The 18990-nt window shown below is 52.0% G+C and overlaps 2 protein-coding genes across 4 annotated transcripts in view; one reads left to right on the top strand and one right to left on the bottom strand.

The window, feature by feature from the left end:
• The window catches only part of LOC140911042 (gamma-secretase subunit Aph-1b), a 29833-nt gene extending 24488 nt beyond the window's left edge, over window positions 1-5345 (top strand). Inside the window, exons 5-7 of the mRNA XM_073343248.2 lie at window positions 3137-3264; window positions 3859-3982; window positions 4301-5345. Coding sequence (XP_073199349.1) covers window positions 3137-3264; window positions 3859-3982; window positions 4301-4338 — 290 coding nt within the window. The 3' untranslated portion in view covers window positions 4339-5345. The remainder of the gene's footprint in view (window positions 1-3136; window positions 3265-3858; window positions 3983-4300) is intronic.
• An 869-nt stretch (window positions 5346-6214) lies between these two features.
• CA9 (carbonic anhydrase 9) overlaps window positions 6215-18990 on the bottom strand; it is a 70162-nt gene continuing 57386 nt past the window's right edge. Inside the window, exons 9-13 of one of the 3 annotated variants that reach the window (XM_073343230.2) lie at window positions 18764-18838; window positions 8110-8133; window positions 7327-7362; window positions 6939-7032; window positions 6215-6558 (exon numbers count right to left, since the gene is read on the bottom strand). In XM_073343230.2, coding sequence (XP_073199331.1) covers window positions 6492-6558; window positions 6939-7032; window positions 7327-7362; window positions 8110-8133; window positions 18764-18838 — 296 coding nt within the window. In that variant the 3' untranslated portion in view covers window positions 6215-6491. The remainder of the gene's footprint in view (window positions 6559-6938; window positions 7033-7326; window positions 7363-8109; window positions 8134-18763; window positions 18839-18990) is intronic. The other 2 variants (XM_073343232.2, XM_073343233.2) reach the window with 2 other exon arrangements.

Below are 18990 nucleotides of genomic sequence, written 5' to 3'. Positions count from 1 at the left end.
GATTTAGACAAAGGTTCAGGGAAAGGACCACTTGGAGTTCCTATTTCCCCCAAAATATCACCCTAAGCCCCTACACCCCCCTTTCCTGGGGAGGCTTGAGAATAATATCCTCACCAATTGGTACAGGTGAGCACAGACCAAACCTTTGGGTCTTTAGAACACTGAAAATCAATTAGGCTTTTAAAAGAAGAATTTTATTAAAAAAAGTAAAAGAATCACCCCTGTAAAATCAAGATGGAAGGCAATTTTACAGGGAAAAATAAAAAGATTTAAGACACAGAGAATCCCCCTCTAGGCTTAGTTTTAAAGTTACCAAAACAGGAATAAACCTCCCTCCAGCAAAGGAAAATTCACAAGCTAAAACAAAAAATAATCTGACGCCTTTTCTGGCTTTACTTACTGTTTTAGTAATTTTGGATGCTTTTTTAGGCAGGTTCTTAAGAGTTTTTTTTTGGGGGGGGGGGCTAGTTTCTTTCTCTCCTTAAAAAAACACACAAACAAAGAGCACAACAAAGCCTCCTCACCCCCAGATTTGAAAGCACCATTGGTCAGGTGCCAACTAGGTTATTTGAGCTTTTTAACCCCTTACAGGTAAACTCTGGCCAGGAGAAATGTTATATTACTGAATACATAAAGGTTGTTACCCTTCCCTGTATATTTGTAACAGGCTATTAAAATAAATAACTCAATAATAGAGATTTCCACTATCCTCATATTGACTGGGCACATGTCCCCTCAGGACAGGATACTGAGATAAAGTTTCTGACACCTTAAATGGCTGCTTCTTGGAGCAGCTAGTCCTGGAACCCACCAGAGGAGAGACCATTCTTGATTTAGTCCTAAGTGGAGCACAGGATCTGTTCCACGAGGTGAATATAGCTGGTAATAGTGACCATCATATAATTAAATTTAACATCCCTGTGGCAGGGAAAACACCACAGTGGCCCAACATTGTAGCATTTAATTTCAGAAAGGGGGACTACACAAAAATGAGGAGGTTAGTTAAACACAAATTAAAGGGTACAGCACCAAAAGTGAAATCCCTGCAAGCTGCATGGAAACTTTTTAAAGACACCATAATAGAGGCTCAACTTAAATGTACACCCCAAATTAAAAAACATAGAGAATCAAAAAAGTGCCACAGTGGCTAAACAACAAAGTAAAAGAAGCAGTGAGAGGCAAAAAGGCATCCTTTAAAAAGTGGAAGTTAAATTCTAATGAGGAAAATAGAAAGGAGCATAACCTCTGGCAAATGAAGTGTAAAAATATAATTAGGAAGGCCAAAAAAGAATGTGAAGAACAGCTAGCAAAAACACTCAAGAAGTAATAACAAAAAATTCTTTAAGTAGATCAGAAGCAGGAAGCCTGCTAAACAACTAGTGGGGTCACTGGATGATCGAGGTGCTAAAGGAGCACTCAAGGATGATAAAACAATTGCGGAGAAACTAAATTAATTCTTTGCATTGGTCTTTTTACAGCTGAGGATGTGAGGGAGATTCCCAAGCCTGAGCCATTCTTTTTAGGTGAGAAATCTGAGGAACTGTCCCAGATTGAGGTGTCATTAGAGGAGGTTTTGGAACAAATTGAAAAATTAAATAGTAATAAGTCACCAGGACCAGATGGTATCACCCAAGAGTTCTGAAGGAACTCAAATGTGAAATTGCAGAACTACTAACTGTGGTTTGTAACCTATCATTTACATCAGTTTCAGTACCAGATGACAGGAGGATAGCTAATGTGATGTGTATTTTTAAAAAGGGCTCCGGAGGGGATCCTCTCAATTACAGGCCGGTAAGCCTGACTCCAGTATCGGGCAAAATGGTTGAAACTATAGTAAAGAACAGAATTGTAAGACACCTAGATGAACACGATCTTTTGGAGAAGCGTCAACATGGTTTTTGTAAAGGGAAATCCTGTGTCACCAATCTACTGCAATTCTTTGAGGGGGTCAACAAGCATGTGGATGAAGGTGATCCAGTGGATATAGTATATTCAGATTTTCAGAAAGTCTTTGACAAGGTCCCTCACCAAAGGCTCTTAAGCAAAGTAAGCTGTCATGGGATAAGAGGGAAGGTCCTCTCAGGAATCAGTAACTGGTTAAAAGATGGGAAAGGATAGGAATAGTCAGTTTTCAGAATGGAGAGACGTAAATGGTGGTGTCCTCCAGAGGTCTGTACTGGGACAGTCCTATTAAACTTATTCATAAATGACCAGGAAAAAGGGATAAACAGTGAGGTGGCAAAATTTGCAGATGATGCAAAATTACTTAAGATAAAGTTAAGTCCAAAGCAGACTGCAAAGAGCTACAAAGGGATCTTACTAAACTGGGTGACTGGGCAACAAAATGGCAGATGAAATTCAATGCTGATAAATGCAAAGTAATGCACATTGGAAAACATCATCCCAACTATACATATAAAATGATGGGGTCTAAATTAGCTGTTACCACTCAAGAAGGAGATCTTGGAGTCACTGTGGATAGTTCTCTGAAAACATACGCTCAAAGTGCAGTGGCAGTCAAAAGAGTGAACAGAATATTGGGAATCGTTAGGAAAGAGACACATAATAAGAGAATATCATGTTGCCGCTATATAAATCCATGGGACGCCCACACCTTGAATACTACCTGCAGATGTGGTTGCCCCATCTCGAAAAAGATCTATTGGAATTGGAACTGGAACACACACAACAGAGGTTTGCAGCTTTGCTTCCTGATCTCAGTTAAGCAACAGGTGTAGCAGCCCCTGCCCCTCCCGTACTGCACCCAATCCATCCCTTCCTCACCCTAGTCTGCTCCCCCACTCCTGCCATGTCTCCACTAACACCACCATCGACCCTTTTCTCACCCACGCTGCCCCTCATCACTGCCTCCTCCTTAAGGCACCCCACTACCACAGCCCCTCAAACTGCCTGCCCACTGCCGCCCCCATCACGGACATCCTGCTCGCACCCCACCCATCCCCTCACCAGCACGGCTCTCCACATCAGTGCCCTACGCTGCCCCTCAGGTAAAGCCAGTTCTCCTCACCCTCTGTTGATGGGTGCCCCACCCCACTAGGCCCTGACTCTGCCCGGGGCTCTGCTTGGTGGACAGCCTTGCCAGCCTAGCTGTGACCATCTATGCTCCTCCTCACAGCCTTCATGACCATGGTGATGATTTTCCTTCACACCTTCTGGGGAATCCTCTTCTTCCACGGCTGTGAGACCCAGCACTGGTGGGAGATGGCAGCTGTCATCCTCACTCACCTCATTGTGTCAGGATCGGTAAGCGTGGGCAGGGCAAACCGAAGATGTGGGCGGCTGGGCAGGCTGCTCCCACACCACTGGGTCACCGCTGCCTGAGTGCTGCAGGGAACTGGGTGGGTGGTTCTGGGCCAGGAATTACTATCTGGTAGGTGTGTGAGGGCCCCCTCAGGATGTGGGCCCTGTCAGGATGGGTGCTGCATGCAGAAAGACAGTCCCTGCCCCCAGGAGAACTGGGTGTTCCCCCATGACCATTGCTCCAGGGAGTCACCTGTGAGACCTGCATGAGTGTGAACAGACAGAGGCAGCCTCCAGGTACTAAAGCCTGTGAGTGAGAGATGCAGCACCCCTGAACCTCAAACTCCAAATGCTCCAGAGGAGTCTGCAGGACCCACTAGCTCCATGGGGCAGTGCCGTCCTGCTGCAGACCAGCGAGACAGCCCGGTGCCCTGGGCACACCAGCCCCATATCCCTCAGAGCACCGTGCCCCAGCCAGGTGCGGAGCAAGGAGTGTCAGGGAAGGAGATCAGAGCATCGAGGGGGCCTGAGCCAGCTACCTCTGGGGCTCCCCCGGCTCCTCCGCTGCTCTCACCCTGTTTGCTGCTCTCCTCCCAGACGTTTTGGAACCCCCTGTACGTGGGCAGCCTCATCCCCTCCTACCTGCTGATGTTTGCCACGGCGGCATGGGCCTACATCCTGTCAGGAGGCTGCACTCGGAACCTGCTCCGGTCCCTGCGGGGTGAGTACCCGCTCCAGCCCCACATCCAGAGCAGGAGCCCTGCCGAGGCCATGCCTCTGAGGGGAATGCTGGGAGGGGCTACCCCAGTATTGGGGGAGGACATGGCCTGCTTTGGGGCAGGGGGAATGCCCTGATCTGAGCCCCTTCAGCAGTGACATTAACTCTTTCCTAGCACTAGCAGGTGGGGAAACACCCCAATCTGGGGCTGTTCATCAGGGTGCTGCCCCTTTTCTGTGAGAATGGGGCAGGAAATGACCTACTCTGGAACCCTGTGAGCTGGGTGCCTGAACTCACCCCCTTGCCTTTGCTTCTCCACAGGGCAGCAGAGCGAGACAAGCCCCCAGCCAGGATCCTGAGGGTCCATCAGGAGCTCTCCCCTCAGCTGCTCTCTGCCTGCCCTGCCCTCCCTCTGGTGCTGTCAGCTGGGACCTACAGTTCCCTTCTCTGCAATATCCTTTCTCTCTTCTGGAATGGGAGTCCCCCGATCAGTCCCTGCTGGAGGCAGGTGTCCGGGGGCTCCTGCAGCCAGGGAGTAGCCATCAGAATGTCTGATAGCTGAGGGCTGCTCACCCTGTCCTACCAACCCCTGTCCCTTCATGCTGTGGACCTGGACTGGTTTAGCCCACCCTTGAAAGACCCATGGTTCAACATGGTGTGAGGGGTTCTCCAGAACTCACTGTACCTGGTCCACAAGCAGTGTGTGTGGTGGGCTCTTTCTGCCACATACAGGGAGAGTCCTTCTCAGCCCCAGGAAGTCTGTGATCTGGTCAGCAATTTGCCTGGATACATCAAAGCGCCGAGCCGGGGAGGCTAGGCACTAAGGAGCTGCAACGTCCTTTCCCCTTGCCCAGGAGTGGCTGTACCAGGGGGCTGAATTCCCAGCCCTGGCCCCAAGTGCCTGGCTGCTGGTATGGGACAGACTGCCAGGTACTGGCCTGAGAAGGATGGTGGGTGGCATTCAATGGGAAATGCAGAACAGGTGGGTGGCAAAGGGTGAGGCTGACTGGCTGCCCAGCACTGGCATGGAGAGGGGATGAGTGGTGCCAAAGGGCTGATGCTGGTGCGGGAAGGGGATGGGCAGGTGATGCTGGCACAGTGCAGCTGGTAGCTGCATGCCTTGTGCAGACATGCTGGGAGGAGGGGCGGTGGCAAAGGTTTATCCGGGGCGGGATCAGTGACCCTGCCCATGTCTCTGGTGGGGGTGGATATGAGGTGCCCGAGCTGGCACCAGCCCTGGGGATGTGAGGTGGAACTGGGAGCAGGGACCCGGAAGCCATGCAGAGGCACCAGGGCAGAGAGCCAAGACTGACTGAGTTTGTAATGGGCTTTTATATCAATAAAGAGAAATACCAGCCTCAGAGAATTTGTGTGTGGCTGTGGGGGATGGGATGGGTCCTGCGCATGCGGTGCATCTGCCATGCTGGGAGTGGGAAGTTGGGGTGATACCCAGCTTGTATGCAACATTTCACGTGTAGGGGCAGGGTCATTATCCTTGTTTTACAGCTGGGGAAACCAAGGCACAGGCATGGAATTGACTTGTGTACGGTCACCCAACAGGCCAGTGGGGCAACCTGGAACAGAACCCAGCTGTTCTGAGCCTTGGTCCAGTGCTGTATGCACTGGACCACACTGCCACTGTCCTTGGGAGGGGATTGTGTGTCCTTGTTTTACAGAAATGGTGCAGGGACTCCACATGGCCACTAGGCGTCTGCCAGTACCACGGCACGTGGCACCGGCATCGAGTGGGTGAGTGGGGCGCTGGTTGGATGCTGCCAGGTGGATGCTGGGCTCCAGGCTGGCACAGTAACGAACCCCGCTGGAGGGTCACAGGAAGCTGGGCAGTAGCTGTCTAGCCTCTACTGCTGCATGCAGGGTGTCTGGCTGCTGAGCCCCTGGGGGCAGGCCAGAGGCCATGGGACCCCCCCCTCCCACCTGTGACAGGCCCCATGGCAATGACTTCTCCTGCTGCTCAGCCCAAGGTGCACTAAGAATGAATCCACTGGCGGGGGTGTGGGCCAGAGTAGCTACATGAGTGCTCAGGAAGGCAAAGCCCAGCTGCAGCATCCTTTTCTGGGGCTTCCTGGCTGCTCTAGCTGGAGCCATCCACTGTGCTGCTGAGGGCAGCTGGTCCCACACAGGGGTGCTTCCTAGCCCTGGCCTGGTGTATCTGCCTGGGGCGATCCCACAGCAGAGGAGCTCCTGCAGCAGAGGCAGGGCTGGCATAGCAATAGGTTTCTATTTCATTGATTTTATTGTATCTTTAAAAAAAGTATCTGTGAAAGGGGCAGAGTTTTTCCCCTCAGTCTCTGCTGAGCCTCAGTGCAGGTAACCGGGCCTCAAGGAGTGAAGGCCCCAGAGAAGGGGCCCCTGCTGCTCTGGCCACTTGGTGGGGAGGGAGGGCGTGCTTGGCTGGCTGTGAGTGGCAGGGTCCAGCCAGCAGAGCCCAAGGGTGCGTGTGCTGGTCTCCTTCCGTGTGCCAGAGGCCCTCGCTGGGCAGCAGGAGCCCTGCCTACACCGCATTCTCATCTGTGGTGGCTGCTGTGTAGATGACGTTGGGCTTGGGGTGAGAGTCCGGCCTGCAGGGAAGGGAGAACACTGGGGCGTCAGGGAGCCCTGGAATGAGCTGAGAAAGGACCGATCGCCTGCAACTCCCTGGCAGCCCCCCCTTCTGTGTCATGGGGCAGGTTCTCCCCACTCACACACCCCCCCCCCCAGCCTCTGGGCACTCTCTCCCTACACGCAGGAGTGGCTTGTGCCAGGTGAGCTGCGACTCTCCCAGCCTTTGCAGGGTAGGGCACAGGGGGGAAGGGGAACTTGGCTGGGGGAGGGGGGGGGCAGCGAGGGAGAATCGTAAATTGAATGGGGGTTCAGGACAGAGGGAGGGAGAAGGGTCGGGGTGTGGTTCCCGCATCCAGGCAGCGGGGCGTGGAGCATGCCGGTGGCTCCCAGCTCTCACCTTGTGTTCTGGCTCCGCTGCTTGTGGATGTAGATGAGGAAGGCCAGAGCCGTGACTGCAAAGAGAACCCCAAAGAGACCAGCCAGCACGTCCGCTGCAGACACAGGAGAGCAAGGGGGGGTGAGGTACCAGACACAGAGGGGGAGGGAGAGCTCAAGGCCTGGGAGAGTGGGACCAAGCCAAGCGCTGCTCCCAGGGAGGGGAGGAGGAAGCTGGTGTCACAGCACAGGGGCAGGGAGAGGCCAGGAGAGCCAGGGCAAGGGATGGAGGTGACAGAAGATGGGGAGGCCGGGTGGCCCGGGGCAGGAGGTTGAGGCAGCAGAAGCTGGGTGGCCCTAGGGCAAGGAATTGGCAGGGAGGCCAGGGCAGCCCATCCTGCAGCACTCACCTGTCTGCAGGGAGAGGCCCAGCTGGTTTTCTGAATCTAAACATGAAACGTGGGGGGGAGGACACAGAGACAGCAGGTGAGGCTGGGCGGGGACAGGTGCCAAAGCCACCCACCCCCTGTACAACCCCCCTGTGCCCCAGCCCACTGTCCCGCCATTGCATCCCCACATCCCAGCACGCAGCCACCAAGCCTGCCCCCCATCCGAGCCCAGTGTGCAGCCTCGTCCCATCCCCATTCTAGCCCAGTGTGCAGCCCCCCACTCCCCCCCGTTCGCTCTAAGCTGTGCATGGGTGCACGCGCGCACAGATACTAAACCCTGTGCACACAGCGAGACACCGTGCACACAAACATTTGCACAGAAGCACAACAATTTGCACATAAGACATTTTTTGTGCATACAGCCTGTCAGAAATTAGAGGGAACATTGACCCCCCCACACACACATCCCAGCATGTGGTCACTGAAATCTGCACCTACCCACCCAATCTGTGTGTGTACCCCCCCACCCCCATGTGCAGTGCCAGGCTCTTTCCTGGCACACAGCCAACTCCCCCCCCCCAAATGTAAACTCGTGTCACCCCGTGGACACATGTCCCACTCCCCCAACCCCTCCCACCATGGTGTGCCTTAAGGAAGCAGGTACCACCCCCCCATACTGGTACTGCCCTGGCCTGGCGGCTAACCCTGGTGCCCTCCCACGACAAGCTGGTGTTAAGGGGATGCCTGCCAATTCTTTCGCCTCTGCCCCATCCTTGGGGCGTGGGGCCTGGGCCCAGCTCTTACCTCCGCATGGTGGGCAGCCAGCACCTGCAACAGATGCAACATGGTGAGCAGGCCGTGGGGGAGGGCGGTGAGAGAGAGAGAAGGGGGCTGACTGCAGCAATGGGCAGGTGTCTCCCATCACAGCCCCTCTGCCCCCTTTTATTTGGTTTTGGTAAAACAACTTTGAAGAGTCCCTGCCCCCCAGCAGAGCTGCGAATGCCTGCCCCCCATGGTTGCCCCTCCCCCTCCAACAGGGACACTCGCCCACTCTGCACCGAACCAGCCAGAGCAATGCAGCTGCTCTAAACCCAGCTAGTCAGTCCTTCAGCATGGCTCAGCTGCTCCCGGGGCTTGGCCTCTGCTCCATTTCTTCCTGGGTCTCCGGTGCTTTGTTAACCGCACCCCACCAATTTCCAGTTCAGGAAAACCCAGAGCCCAACCAGCAGCGTCTCTCACCCTCAACAATGCCCCCATCACACACAGAATTGCACTGGGAGACCCTCGGCCCCGCCCCCGCCTTGGGGGAGCGAGGGGAGGTCGACAGTCCTTTGGCCATGACCATCACCAATCTAGCCTCTGACAGAGCACAGAGCCCCCTTCCTCCTTTCCTGAGAGACTCCCGCTGCCCACACAGGATGCTGGACATCCATACAGAAACTGTGCCAAAACCCAGCTAGCAACACAGCTTGGGAAATACTGATTATCCACCACAACCCCAAGGCTTTTCCAGAGTCACTGCTTCCCAGGATTGAGGCCCCTGTCCCGTATGTACAGACTGCAGTCTTTGCGCCTATATTTTTCTGTTGCTAGATGTATAAGTTTACATTGGCTATATTAAAACACATACTGTTTGCTTGCGCCCAGGTTCCAAGCAATCCCGATCCCTGTGTCAGTGACCTGTGCTCCTCACTATTTACCACTGCCCCACCAATTTTTGTGTCAAACTTTATCAGTGATGATTTTACATTTTCTTCTAGGTAACTGATAAAAATGTTAAATAACATAAGGCCAGGAACTGATGACTGTAGGACCCCACTGACAACCCACCTGTTTGATGATTCCCAATTACATTTTGAGATCTAAAAGTTAACCAGTTTTTAATCCAGCTGTGTGCCATATTAACTGTATATCATTCTAATTTCTTAATCAAAATGTCCTCTGGTACCAAGTCAAATCCCATACAGAAGTCTGGCTATTGCATCATCAGTACTTACCTTTGATGTAATCTCATCAAAAAATAGCACATTTATTTGACAAGATCTATTTTCCATAAACGCATTTTGGTTGGCATTAATTATATTACACCCACCCCCTTTAATTCTTTATTAATCAAGTCCTATATCAGCTGTCCCATTATTTTGTCCAGGAACAACATCAGCCTGACAAACCTGTAGTTACCTAGGTCATTCTATTTAACCTTTTCAAACAGTCACACACCATTAAATAGTGGCACAATCACTCTCACTGCTAAATATTTGTGCCTTATTTCTAGTCTGAATTTGTCTAGCTGCAGCTGATAGCCATTGGAGCTTGTTCTGCCTTTGTCTGGTAGAATTAAGCACGCTTTGTTAGCAGACATCTCTTCCCTATGGAGGTAATTGTAGAATGTGATCAGTCACCTCTTAGCCTTCTCGTGGCTAAACTAAATAGATGGAGTTTATTTAGTCTCCATTCCAAAGCAGCTTTTCCAAATCTTGAACACTCACCACTCTGTCCTGAACCTTTTCCTATTTTTCAACATTCCCTTTGAAGTGCGGCCTCCGGAGCAGGACACAGTGTTCAGCAATGCCATATGCAGAGGTAATAGAACCCCCCCGGCAGGCAAGGACCAGGTTTTGTTACCATCAGGCTGGGCACTCCTGTGCCAGTGTACATCTGCCATAATCACTGAGTCCTTCAAGTGATAAAGGGCCTTGAAGGCCAAGACCAGGCGTTCAAGTGTGTGGCACCCGGCACTGGAACTCAGGGTGTGTGCAGGGGAAGTGCCCAGAGCCCAGAAAGCCCAAACAGCCTGAAAGTGCTTCATGGACAAAGTGTGAATGTTGTTTATTCTTCTAGTGCCCATGTACCTAGAGCCCCTCCCACTCCAGAGAAACTGTCCCATTCCCCCCCACTAGCCGTTGCCAGAGCCCAGGGCCCTTCCAGCACGGGAGAGACCTCCACACACAACCCACATGAGATGCACTGTCCTAGGGTTGGGGGTTCCACGACTACCGCTCCCAAGAGAAGGAGGCGGGTGGTGGTGATTGGGGATTCTCTCTTCAGGGGGACTGAGTCATCTATCTGCTGCCCTGACCGGGAAAACTGAGAAGTCTGCTGCTTGCCAGGGGCTAAGATTCGTGATGTGACGGAGAGACTGCCGAGACTCATCAAGCCCTCGGATCGCTACCCCTTCCTGCTTCTCCACGTGGGCACCAATGATACTGCCAAGAATGACCTTGAGCGGATCACTGCAGACTACGTGGCTCTGGGAAGGAGGATAAAGAAGTTTGAGGCACAAGTGGTCTTCTCGTCCATCCTCCCCGTGGAAGGAAAAGGCCGGGGTAGGGATCGTCGAATCGTGGAAGTCAACGAATGGCTACGCAGGTGGTGTCAGAGAGAAGGCTTTGGATTCTTTGAGCATGGGATGGTGTTCCAAGAAGGAGGAGTGCTAGGCAGAGACGGGCTCCACCTAACGAAGAGAGGGAAGAGCATCTTCACGAGCAGGCTGGCTAACCTAGTGAGGAGGGCTTTAAACTAGGTTCACCAGGGGAAGGAGACCAAAGCCCTGAGGTAGGTGGGGAAGAGGGATACTGGGAGGAAGCACGAGCAGGAGCGCGTGAGAGGGGAGGGCTCCTGCCTCATACTGAGAAAGAGGGGCGATCAGCGAGTTATTTCAAGTGCCTATACACAAATGCACGAAGCCTGGGAAACAAGCAGGGAGAACTGGAAGTCCTGGCACAGTCAAGGAATTTTGATGTGATTGGAATAACAGAGACTTGGTGGGATAACTCACATGACTGGAGTACTGTCATGGATGGATATAAACTGTTCAGGAAGGACAGGCAGGGCAGAAAAGGTGGGGGAGTTGCACTGTATGTAAGGGATCAGTATGACTGCTCAGAGCTCAAGTATGAAACTGCAGAAAAACCTGAGAGTCTCTGGATTAAGTTTAGAAGTGTGAGCAACATGGGTAATGTTGTGGTGGGAGTCTGCTATAGACCACCGGATCAGGGGGATGAGGTGGACGAGGCTTTCTTTCGGCAACTTGCAGAAGTTACTAGATCGCACGCCCTGGTTCTCATGGGAGACTTCAATCACCCTGATATCTGCTGGGAGAGCAATACAGCGGTGCACAGACAATCCAGGAAGTTTTTGGAAAGTGAAGGGGACAATTTCCTGGTGCAAGTGCTGGAGGAACCAACTAGGGGCAGAGCTCTTCTTGACCTGCTGCTCACAAACCGGGAAGAATTAGTAGGGGAAGCAAAAGTGGATGGGAACCTGGGAGGCAGTGACCATGAGATGGTCGAGTTCAGGATCCTGACACAAGGAAGAAAAGAAAGCAGCAGAATACGGACCCTGGACTTCAGAAAAGCAGACTTTGACTCCCTCAGGGAACTGATGGGCAGGATCCCCTGGGAGAAAAACATGAGGGGGAAGAGTCTAAACTGGGAGGAGTGGTAGATACGCTGGAGGGTAGGGATAGGATACAGAGGGACCTAGAAAAATTGGAGGATTGGGCCAAAAGGAATCTGATGAGGTTCAACAAGGACAAGTGCAGAGTCCTACACTTAGGACGGAAGAATCCAATGCACTGCTACAGACTAGGGACCGAATGGCTCGGCAGCAGTTCTGCAGAGAAGGACCTAGGGGTGACAGTGGACGAGAAGCTGGATAGGAGTCAACAGTGTGCCCTTGTTGCCAAGAAGGCCAATGGCATTTTGGGATGTATAAGTAGGGGCATTGCCAGCAGATCGAGGGACGTGATCGTTCCCCTCTATTCGACACTGGTGAGGCCTCATCTGGAGTACTGTGTCCAGTTTTGAGCCCCACACTATTGGAAGGATGTGGAAAAATTGGGAAGAGTCCAGCGGAGGGCAACAAAAGTGATTAGGGGACTGGAACACATGACTTATGAGGAGAGGCTGAGGGAACTGGGGATGTTTAGTCTACGGAAGAGAAGAATGAGGGGGGATTTCATAGCTGCTTTCAACTACCTGAAAGGGGGTTCCAAAGAGGATGGATCTAGACTATTCTCAGTGGTAGCAGATGACAGAACAAGGAGTAATGGTCTCAAGTTGCAGTGGGGGAGATTTAGGTTGGATATTAGGAAAAACTTTTTCACTAGAAGGGTGGTGAAGCACTGGAATGCGTTACCTAGGGAGGTGGTGGAATCTCCTTCCTTAGAAGTTTTTAAGGTCAGGCTTGACAAAGCCCTGGCTGGGATGATTTAATTGGGGATCGGTCCTGCTCTGAGCAGGGGGTTGGACTAGATGGCCTCCTGAGGTCCCTTCCAACCCTGATATTCTATGATTCTATGATTCCCCAACCACCACCAGAGCCCAGACTAGGACGGCCCTCCAGCCAAACCCCAACACAAGACAATCCCAGCACCAAAGCCCATCAAGCCCAGAACCCCAGCAGAGGCTCCGACTCCGACTGGCCCAAGGAGAGCCCTTCCCAGCAGCTGTGCTGGCTGCAAGCAGGTAGGAAGCACAGAGATGGAAGAACCAGTTCTAGCCACCAAAGGGAGCAGTACCTTCTTCGGGTGCTTTGTCCGTGCTTCTCCCTGCAGCATCCTCAGGGGCAGGAGTCACAGGAGGATCGCTGCCATCTGGGATGAGCTTACAGGGGACTCGAACATGCACAGTCTGGGGGGGAGGGGCTTTTCCAGCCAAGGGCCACCCACAACCCTCGCTCTGAATCAAGGAATAGCCTAAAACTCCATCATGGAGCCCTGGAAATCCAGAAATACTCTAAGCATCCAAGCGAGGCAGGCCATTACAAATCTGATACAAAACTACTAAAGATAGTTAAGACCCAGGCAGATTGCAAAGAGCTACAAAAGGTTTCAGAGTAACAGCCGTGTTAGTCTGTATTCGCAAAAAGAAAGGGAGTACTTGTGGCACCTTAGAGACTAACCAATTTATTTGAGCATAAGCTTTCGTGAGCTACAGCTCACTTCATCGGATGCATACCGTGGAAACTGCAGCAGACTTTATATATACACAGAGAATATGAAACAATACCTCCTCCCACCCCACTGTCCTGCTGGTAATAGCTTATCTAAAGTGATCATCAGGTGGGCCATTTCCAGCACAAATCCAGGTTTTCTCACCCTCCACCCCCCCACACAAATTCACTCTCCTGCTGGTGATAGCCCATCCAAAGTGACAACTCTTTACACAATGTGCATGACAATCAAGTTGGGCTATTTCCTGCACAAATCCAGGTTTTCTCACATCCCCCCCACCCCCATACACACACAAACTCACTCTCCTGCTGGTAATAGCTCATCCAAACTGACCACTCTCCAAGTTTAAATCCAAGTTAAACCAGAACATCTGGCGGGGGGGTAGGAAAAAACAAGAGGACACAGGCTACCTTGCATAATGACTTAGCCACTCCCAGTCTCTATTTAAGCCTAAATTAATAGTATCCAATTTGCAAATGAATTCCAATTCAGCAGTTTCTCGCTGGAGTCTGGATTTGAAGTTTTTTTGTTTTAAGATAGCGACCTTCATGTCTGTGATTGCGTGACCAGAGAGATTGAAGTGTTCTCCGACTGGTTTATGAATGTTATAATTCTTGACATCTGATTTGTGTCCATTTATTCTTTTACGTAGAGACTGTCCAATTTGACCAATGTACATGGCACAGGGGCATTGCTGGCACATGATGGCATATATCACATTGGTGGATGTGCAGGTGAACGAGCCTCTGATAGTGTGGCTGATGTGATTAGGCCCTGAGATGGTGTCCCCTGAATAGATATGTGGACACAGCTGGCAACGGGCTTTGTTGCAAGGATAAATTCCTGGGTTAGTAGTTCTGTTGTGTGGTATGTGGTTGTTGGTGAGTATTTGCTTCAGGTTGCGGGGCTGTCTGTAGGCAAGGACTGGCCTGTCTCCCAAGATTTGTGAGAGTGCTGGGTCATCCTTTAGGATAGGTTGTAGATCCTTAATAATGCGTTGGAGGGGTTTTAGTTGGGGGCTGAAGGTGACGGCTAGTGGCGTTCTGTTATTTTCTTTGTTAGGCCTGTCCTGTAGTAGGTAACTTCTGGGAACTCTTCTGGCTCTATCAATCTGTTTCTTTACTTCCGCAGGTGGGTATTGTAGTTGTAAGAAAGCTTGACAGAGATCTTGTAGGTGTTTGTCTCTGTCTGAAGGGTTGGAGCAAATGCGGTTGTATCGCAGAGCTTGGCTGTAGACGATGGATCGTGTGGTGTGGTCAGGGTGAAAGCTGGAGGCATGCAGGTAGGAATAGCGGTCAGTAGGTTTCCGGTATAGGGTGGTGTTTATGTGACCATTGTTTATTAGCACTGTAGTGTTCAGGAAGTGGATCTCTTGTGTGGACTGGACCAGGCTGAGGTTGGTGGTGGGATGGAAATTGTTGAAATCATGGTGGAATTCCTTAAGGGCTTCTTTTCCATGGGTCCAGATGATGAAGATGTCATCAATATAGCGCAAGTAGAGTAGGGGCTTTAGGGGACGAGAGCTGAGGAAGCGTTGTTCTAAATCAGCCATAAAAATGTTGGCATGCTGTGGGGCCATGTGGGTACCCATAGCAGTGCCGCTGATCTGAAGGTATACATTGTCCCCAAATGTAAAATAGTTATGGGTAAGGACAAAGTCACAAAGTTCAGCCACCAGGTTAGCCGTGACATTATCGGGGATAGTGTTCTTGACGGCTTGTAGTCCATCTTTGTGTGGAATGTTGGTGTAGAGGGCTTCTACATCCATAGTGGCCAGGATGGTGTTATCAGGAAGATCACCGGTGGATTGAAGTTTCCTCAGGAAGTCAGTGGTGTCTGGAAGGTAGCTGGGAGTGCTGGTAGCCTGGATTTGTGCAGGAAATAGCCCAACTTGATTGTCATGCACATTGTGTAAAGAGTTGTCACTTTGGATGGGCTATCACCAGCAGGAGAGTGAATTTGTGTGAGGGGGTGGAGGGTGAGAAAACCTGGATTTGTGCTGGAAATGGCCCACCTGATGATCACTTTAGATAAGCTATTACCAGCAGGACAGTGGGGTGGGAGGAGGTATTGTTTCATATTCTCTGTGTATATATAAAGTCTGCTGCAGTTTCCACGGTATGCATCCGATGAAGTGAGCTGTAGCTCACGAAAGCTTATGCTCAAATAAATTGGTTAGTCTCTAAGGTGCCACAAGTACTCCTTTTCTTTTAGCTACAAAAGGGTCTCTCAAAACTGAGTGACTGGGAACAAAATGGCAGATGAAATTTAATGTTGATAAATGCAAAGTAATGCACTTTGGAAAACATCATCCCAACTATACATATACAATGATGGGGGTCTAAATTAGCTGTTACCACTCAAGAAAGAGATCTTGGAGTCATTGTGGATAGGTCTCTGAAAACATCCACTCAATGTGCAGCGGCCGTCAAACAGAATGCTGGCAATAATTAAGAAAGGGATCGATAATAGGACAGAAAATATCAAGTTGCCTGTATATAAATCCATGGTACGCCCACATCTTGAATACTGCGTGCAGATGTGGTCACCCCATCTCAAAAAAGTTATATTGGACTTGGAAAAGGTTCAGAAAAGAGCAATAAAAATGATTCAGCGTATGGAACGGCTTCCATATGAGGAGAGATTAATAAGACTGGGACTTTTCAGCTTGGAAAAGAGACAGCTAAGGGGAGCTATGATTGAGGTTTATAAAATCATGACTGGTGTAGAGAAAGTAGATAAGGAAGTGTTGTTTAATACTTCTCATAACACAAGAACTAGGGGTCACCAAATTAAATGAATGGGCAGCAGATTTAAAACAAATAAAAGGAAGTATTTCATCACTCAGCGCACAGTCAACCTGTGGAACTCCTTGCCAGAGGATGTTGTGAAGGCCAAGACTATAACAGGGTTCAAAAAAGAACTAGATAAGTTCATGGAGGATAGGTCCATCAATGGCTATGAGCCAGGATGGGCAGGGATGGTGTCCCTAGCCTCTGTTTGCCAGACGCTGGGAATGGGCGACAGGGGATGAGTCACTTGGTGATTCCTTGTTCTGTTCGCTCCCTCTGGGGTACCTGGCATTGGCCACTGTCAGCAGGCAGGATCCTGGGCTGGATGGACCTTGGGTCTGACCCAGTAGGGCCCTTCTTATGTTCTCGCCTCTTTCAGCTCTGCCAGCAGCCTTGCTAAATGACGCTACGTCTCCACCTTACCTGAGTCGCACCCCCACAGTCCCAGCCCTCTTTTTGCCACATTTGAGTCACTCCTCAAACCCTCTGCTCCTCCTGCCTCCGCTGCTCTCTCCACAAAGGAATGCGGCAATTCCTTCCAAGAGCAGATTGACAAACTATAATGTGACCTTCCCCCTCTCGGCTTGCCTTCCCTTTGCCTCCTACAGCTCTCGCCGCCTTCTCCCTGAGAACAGAGGCAGAAATTTCTCATCTGCTCGCCTCCTCGATCCCCAGGACCATCTGCTCCCTTGTGCCACTCTCATTTCCTCCTTTACCCTTCTCCGTAACCGCTCACTGGTCTCTGGGGCATGCCCCTCTGTGACAACACCTTCCCATGGCCGGCAGGCATGCTTTAGTTTCTCCCATCATAACAAACAAGCTCAGTTCCCTTTCAGTTCTAAGGCCACAGGACACAAGGTTTACGCTCGCTGGCTGGCGTTCCGCTCCACTCTGGCTCTTGTTCCTTGTGCTTCACACTCACCCAAGTCTGTCATGACCTCTTAGCCGACACAGACCCATCCGCCTTGACCTGTCAGCTGCCTGCCACCCAGTCGCCCAGGCTCTTCTTGAAGTCTTGTCCTGCCTTGGCTTGTGTGACTGCCCTTCGCTGAGTCTCCTCCCACCTCTCCAATTGCTCCTACAAGGAGTCCTTCTGAACTTCCCCCTCAGTCCCACTTCAGCTGTCTGGGGGGTTCCTCAGGGCTCTGGCCTTGGGCCCCGGCTCGTCTCCCGCTACACCTAGCACTGAGTAATTTCATCTGCAAACACAATACCAGCTCTATGATGGTGATTCACAGACCAGTCTCATTCTGTAGAACACTAACATCTCAGCCTCTCTTGCTGACATTGCCTCCTGGAAGTCTCACCGTGAGCTCAAGTGCAACATGGCTAAACCAGAGCTCTTAATCTCCCGCAAAACACAAGTCCACTACCTCCTTTCCTGACCACAGTGGACAACAACAGAACCCTGCTCGTCACTCAGGCCTGGAACTGGGGTGTCATCATTGACATGGAGCACTCTCTAGTTCCTCACATCCAGATTGAGCCTGAGTCTTGGAGCTTTTTTTGCATAACATCACTAAGATACGACCTTTTGTATCCAATCACAAGCTAGAACACGTCAGCTCATGTCTCCATTACTGCGCCAGTCTTGACGCGTGTCTCATATGCATGGGGAATGCTGTTGCAAAGCTAATTTCCTAGCCTGTCGCTCTGGCCACAGATCCCTCCCCTGCCACCCTCTTCTCTAGCACAGGGGTTCTCACCCCCCCGCAACATGCTGTAAAAACTCCACGGCCCCCCTGTGCCACAGCAGCTGGTTTTCTGCACATAAAAGCCAGGGTCGACGCTAGGGGGGAGCAGGCCGGGCACTTGCCTGGGGCCCCCCGCCACAGGGGCCCCTGCAAAGCTACATTACTGAGGCTTCAGGGTCAGCCCCGAGTGGCGGGGCTCAGGGCTGTGGGCTTCAGCCCCATGCAGTGGGACTTCGGCTTTCTGCCCTGGGCCCCAGCAAGTCTAACGCTGACCCTGCTTGGCGGCCCCCCTGAAACCTGTTCGCAGCCCCCCAGGGGGCCCCGGACCCCTGGCTGAGAACCACGGCTCTAGCATATCCAACATTTGCTTCCTTGCTTCCCTTTCAAGGCCCTTCATGGCCTATCTCTCTCCCTCCACCCCCCCATACGGTGTTTAAAAGAAACAAAACACCCCAGCCAGCAAGAGTCTGAGATACAGGGGACAAACTAGCTACTGACACTCCCATCCCCCCACCCTCCAAAAAGACCCCTGGGAATACCTAGTACAGCAGAGCCCATCCCCCACAGCCAGCCACTGAGACCACCCCACGCCCCTCCCTCCAGCAAGCACCCCCCCCATCCCCGCCCCCCCGAGCAGAGCCATCCATCCCCCACAGCCAGCCACTGAGACCACCCCACACCCCTCCTTCCAGCAAGCACCCCGCCCCATCCCTCCCCCCCCCCCCGGAGCAGAGCCATCCATCCCCCACAGCCAGCCACTGAGATAGTCCCGAGCCCCTGCCCCTCAGGAGCACTCAACCTGCACAGATCCACAGCCGCACCCAGCCACCAGCAGAGTCAGGCCACGCTGCCCCTCAGAGCCCCGAAGCCTCTGGCCAGAGCCCCAGCAGAGGCTCTGACTCTGCGCAGACAAGGTGGAGCCCCCCACAGCTGTGCTGGCTGCAGGGAGACGGACAGGGCAGAGCCAGAGCCAGCCCCAGAGGGGATAACAAAAGCCACCAGGAGGCAAGAGATACCTGCTCCTGGAGCTTCGTCCGTGCTTCCCTCTGTGGCACCGTCAGGGGCGGGCGTCATGGGGGGAACTCCACCGTCTGTGGTGAGATACAGGGACTCAAACACGCATGATCCAGGGGCCTCCCAGCACCCCCTGTGATCACCCCTCAGCCATCCCCCCAGCCCAGGTATACCCAGCAACTCCCCTGGAATGCCTGCACCGAAGCCAGGAACAGCCCAACCCTGGCCC

Source organism: Lepidochelys kempii, chromosome 5 (assembly GCF_965140285.1).
Source record: "Lepidochelys kempii isolate rLepKem1 chromosome 5, rLepKem1.hap1, whole genome shotgun sequence".
In the NCBI taxonomy this organism is placed as follows: domain Eukaryota; kingdom Metazoa; phylum Chordata; order Testudines; family Cheloniidae; genus Lepidochelys; species Lepidochelys kempii.
The sequence above is the reverse complement of the archived record's forward strand: the minus strand, read 5'-3'. Positions and strand labels throughout refer to the sequence as shown.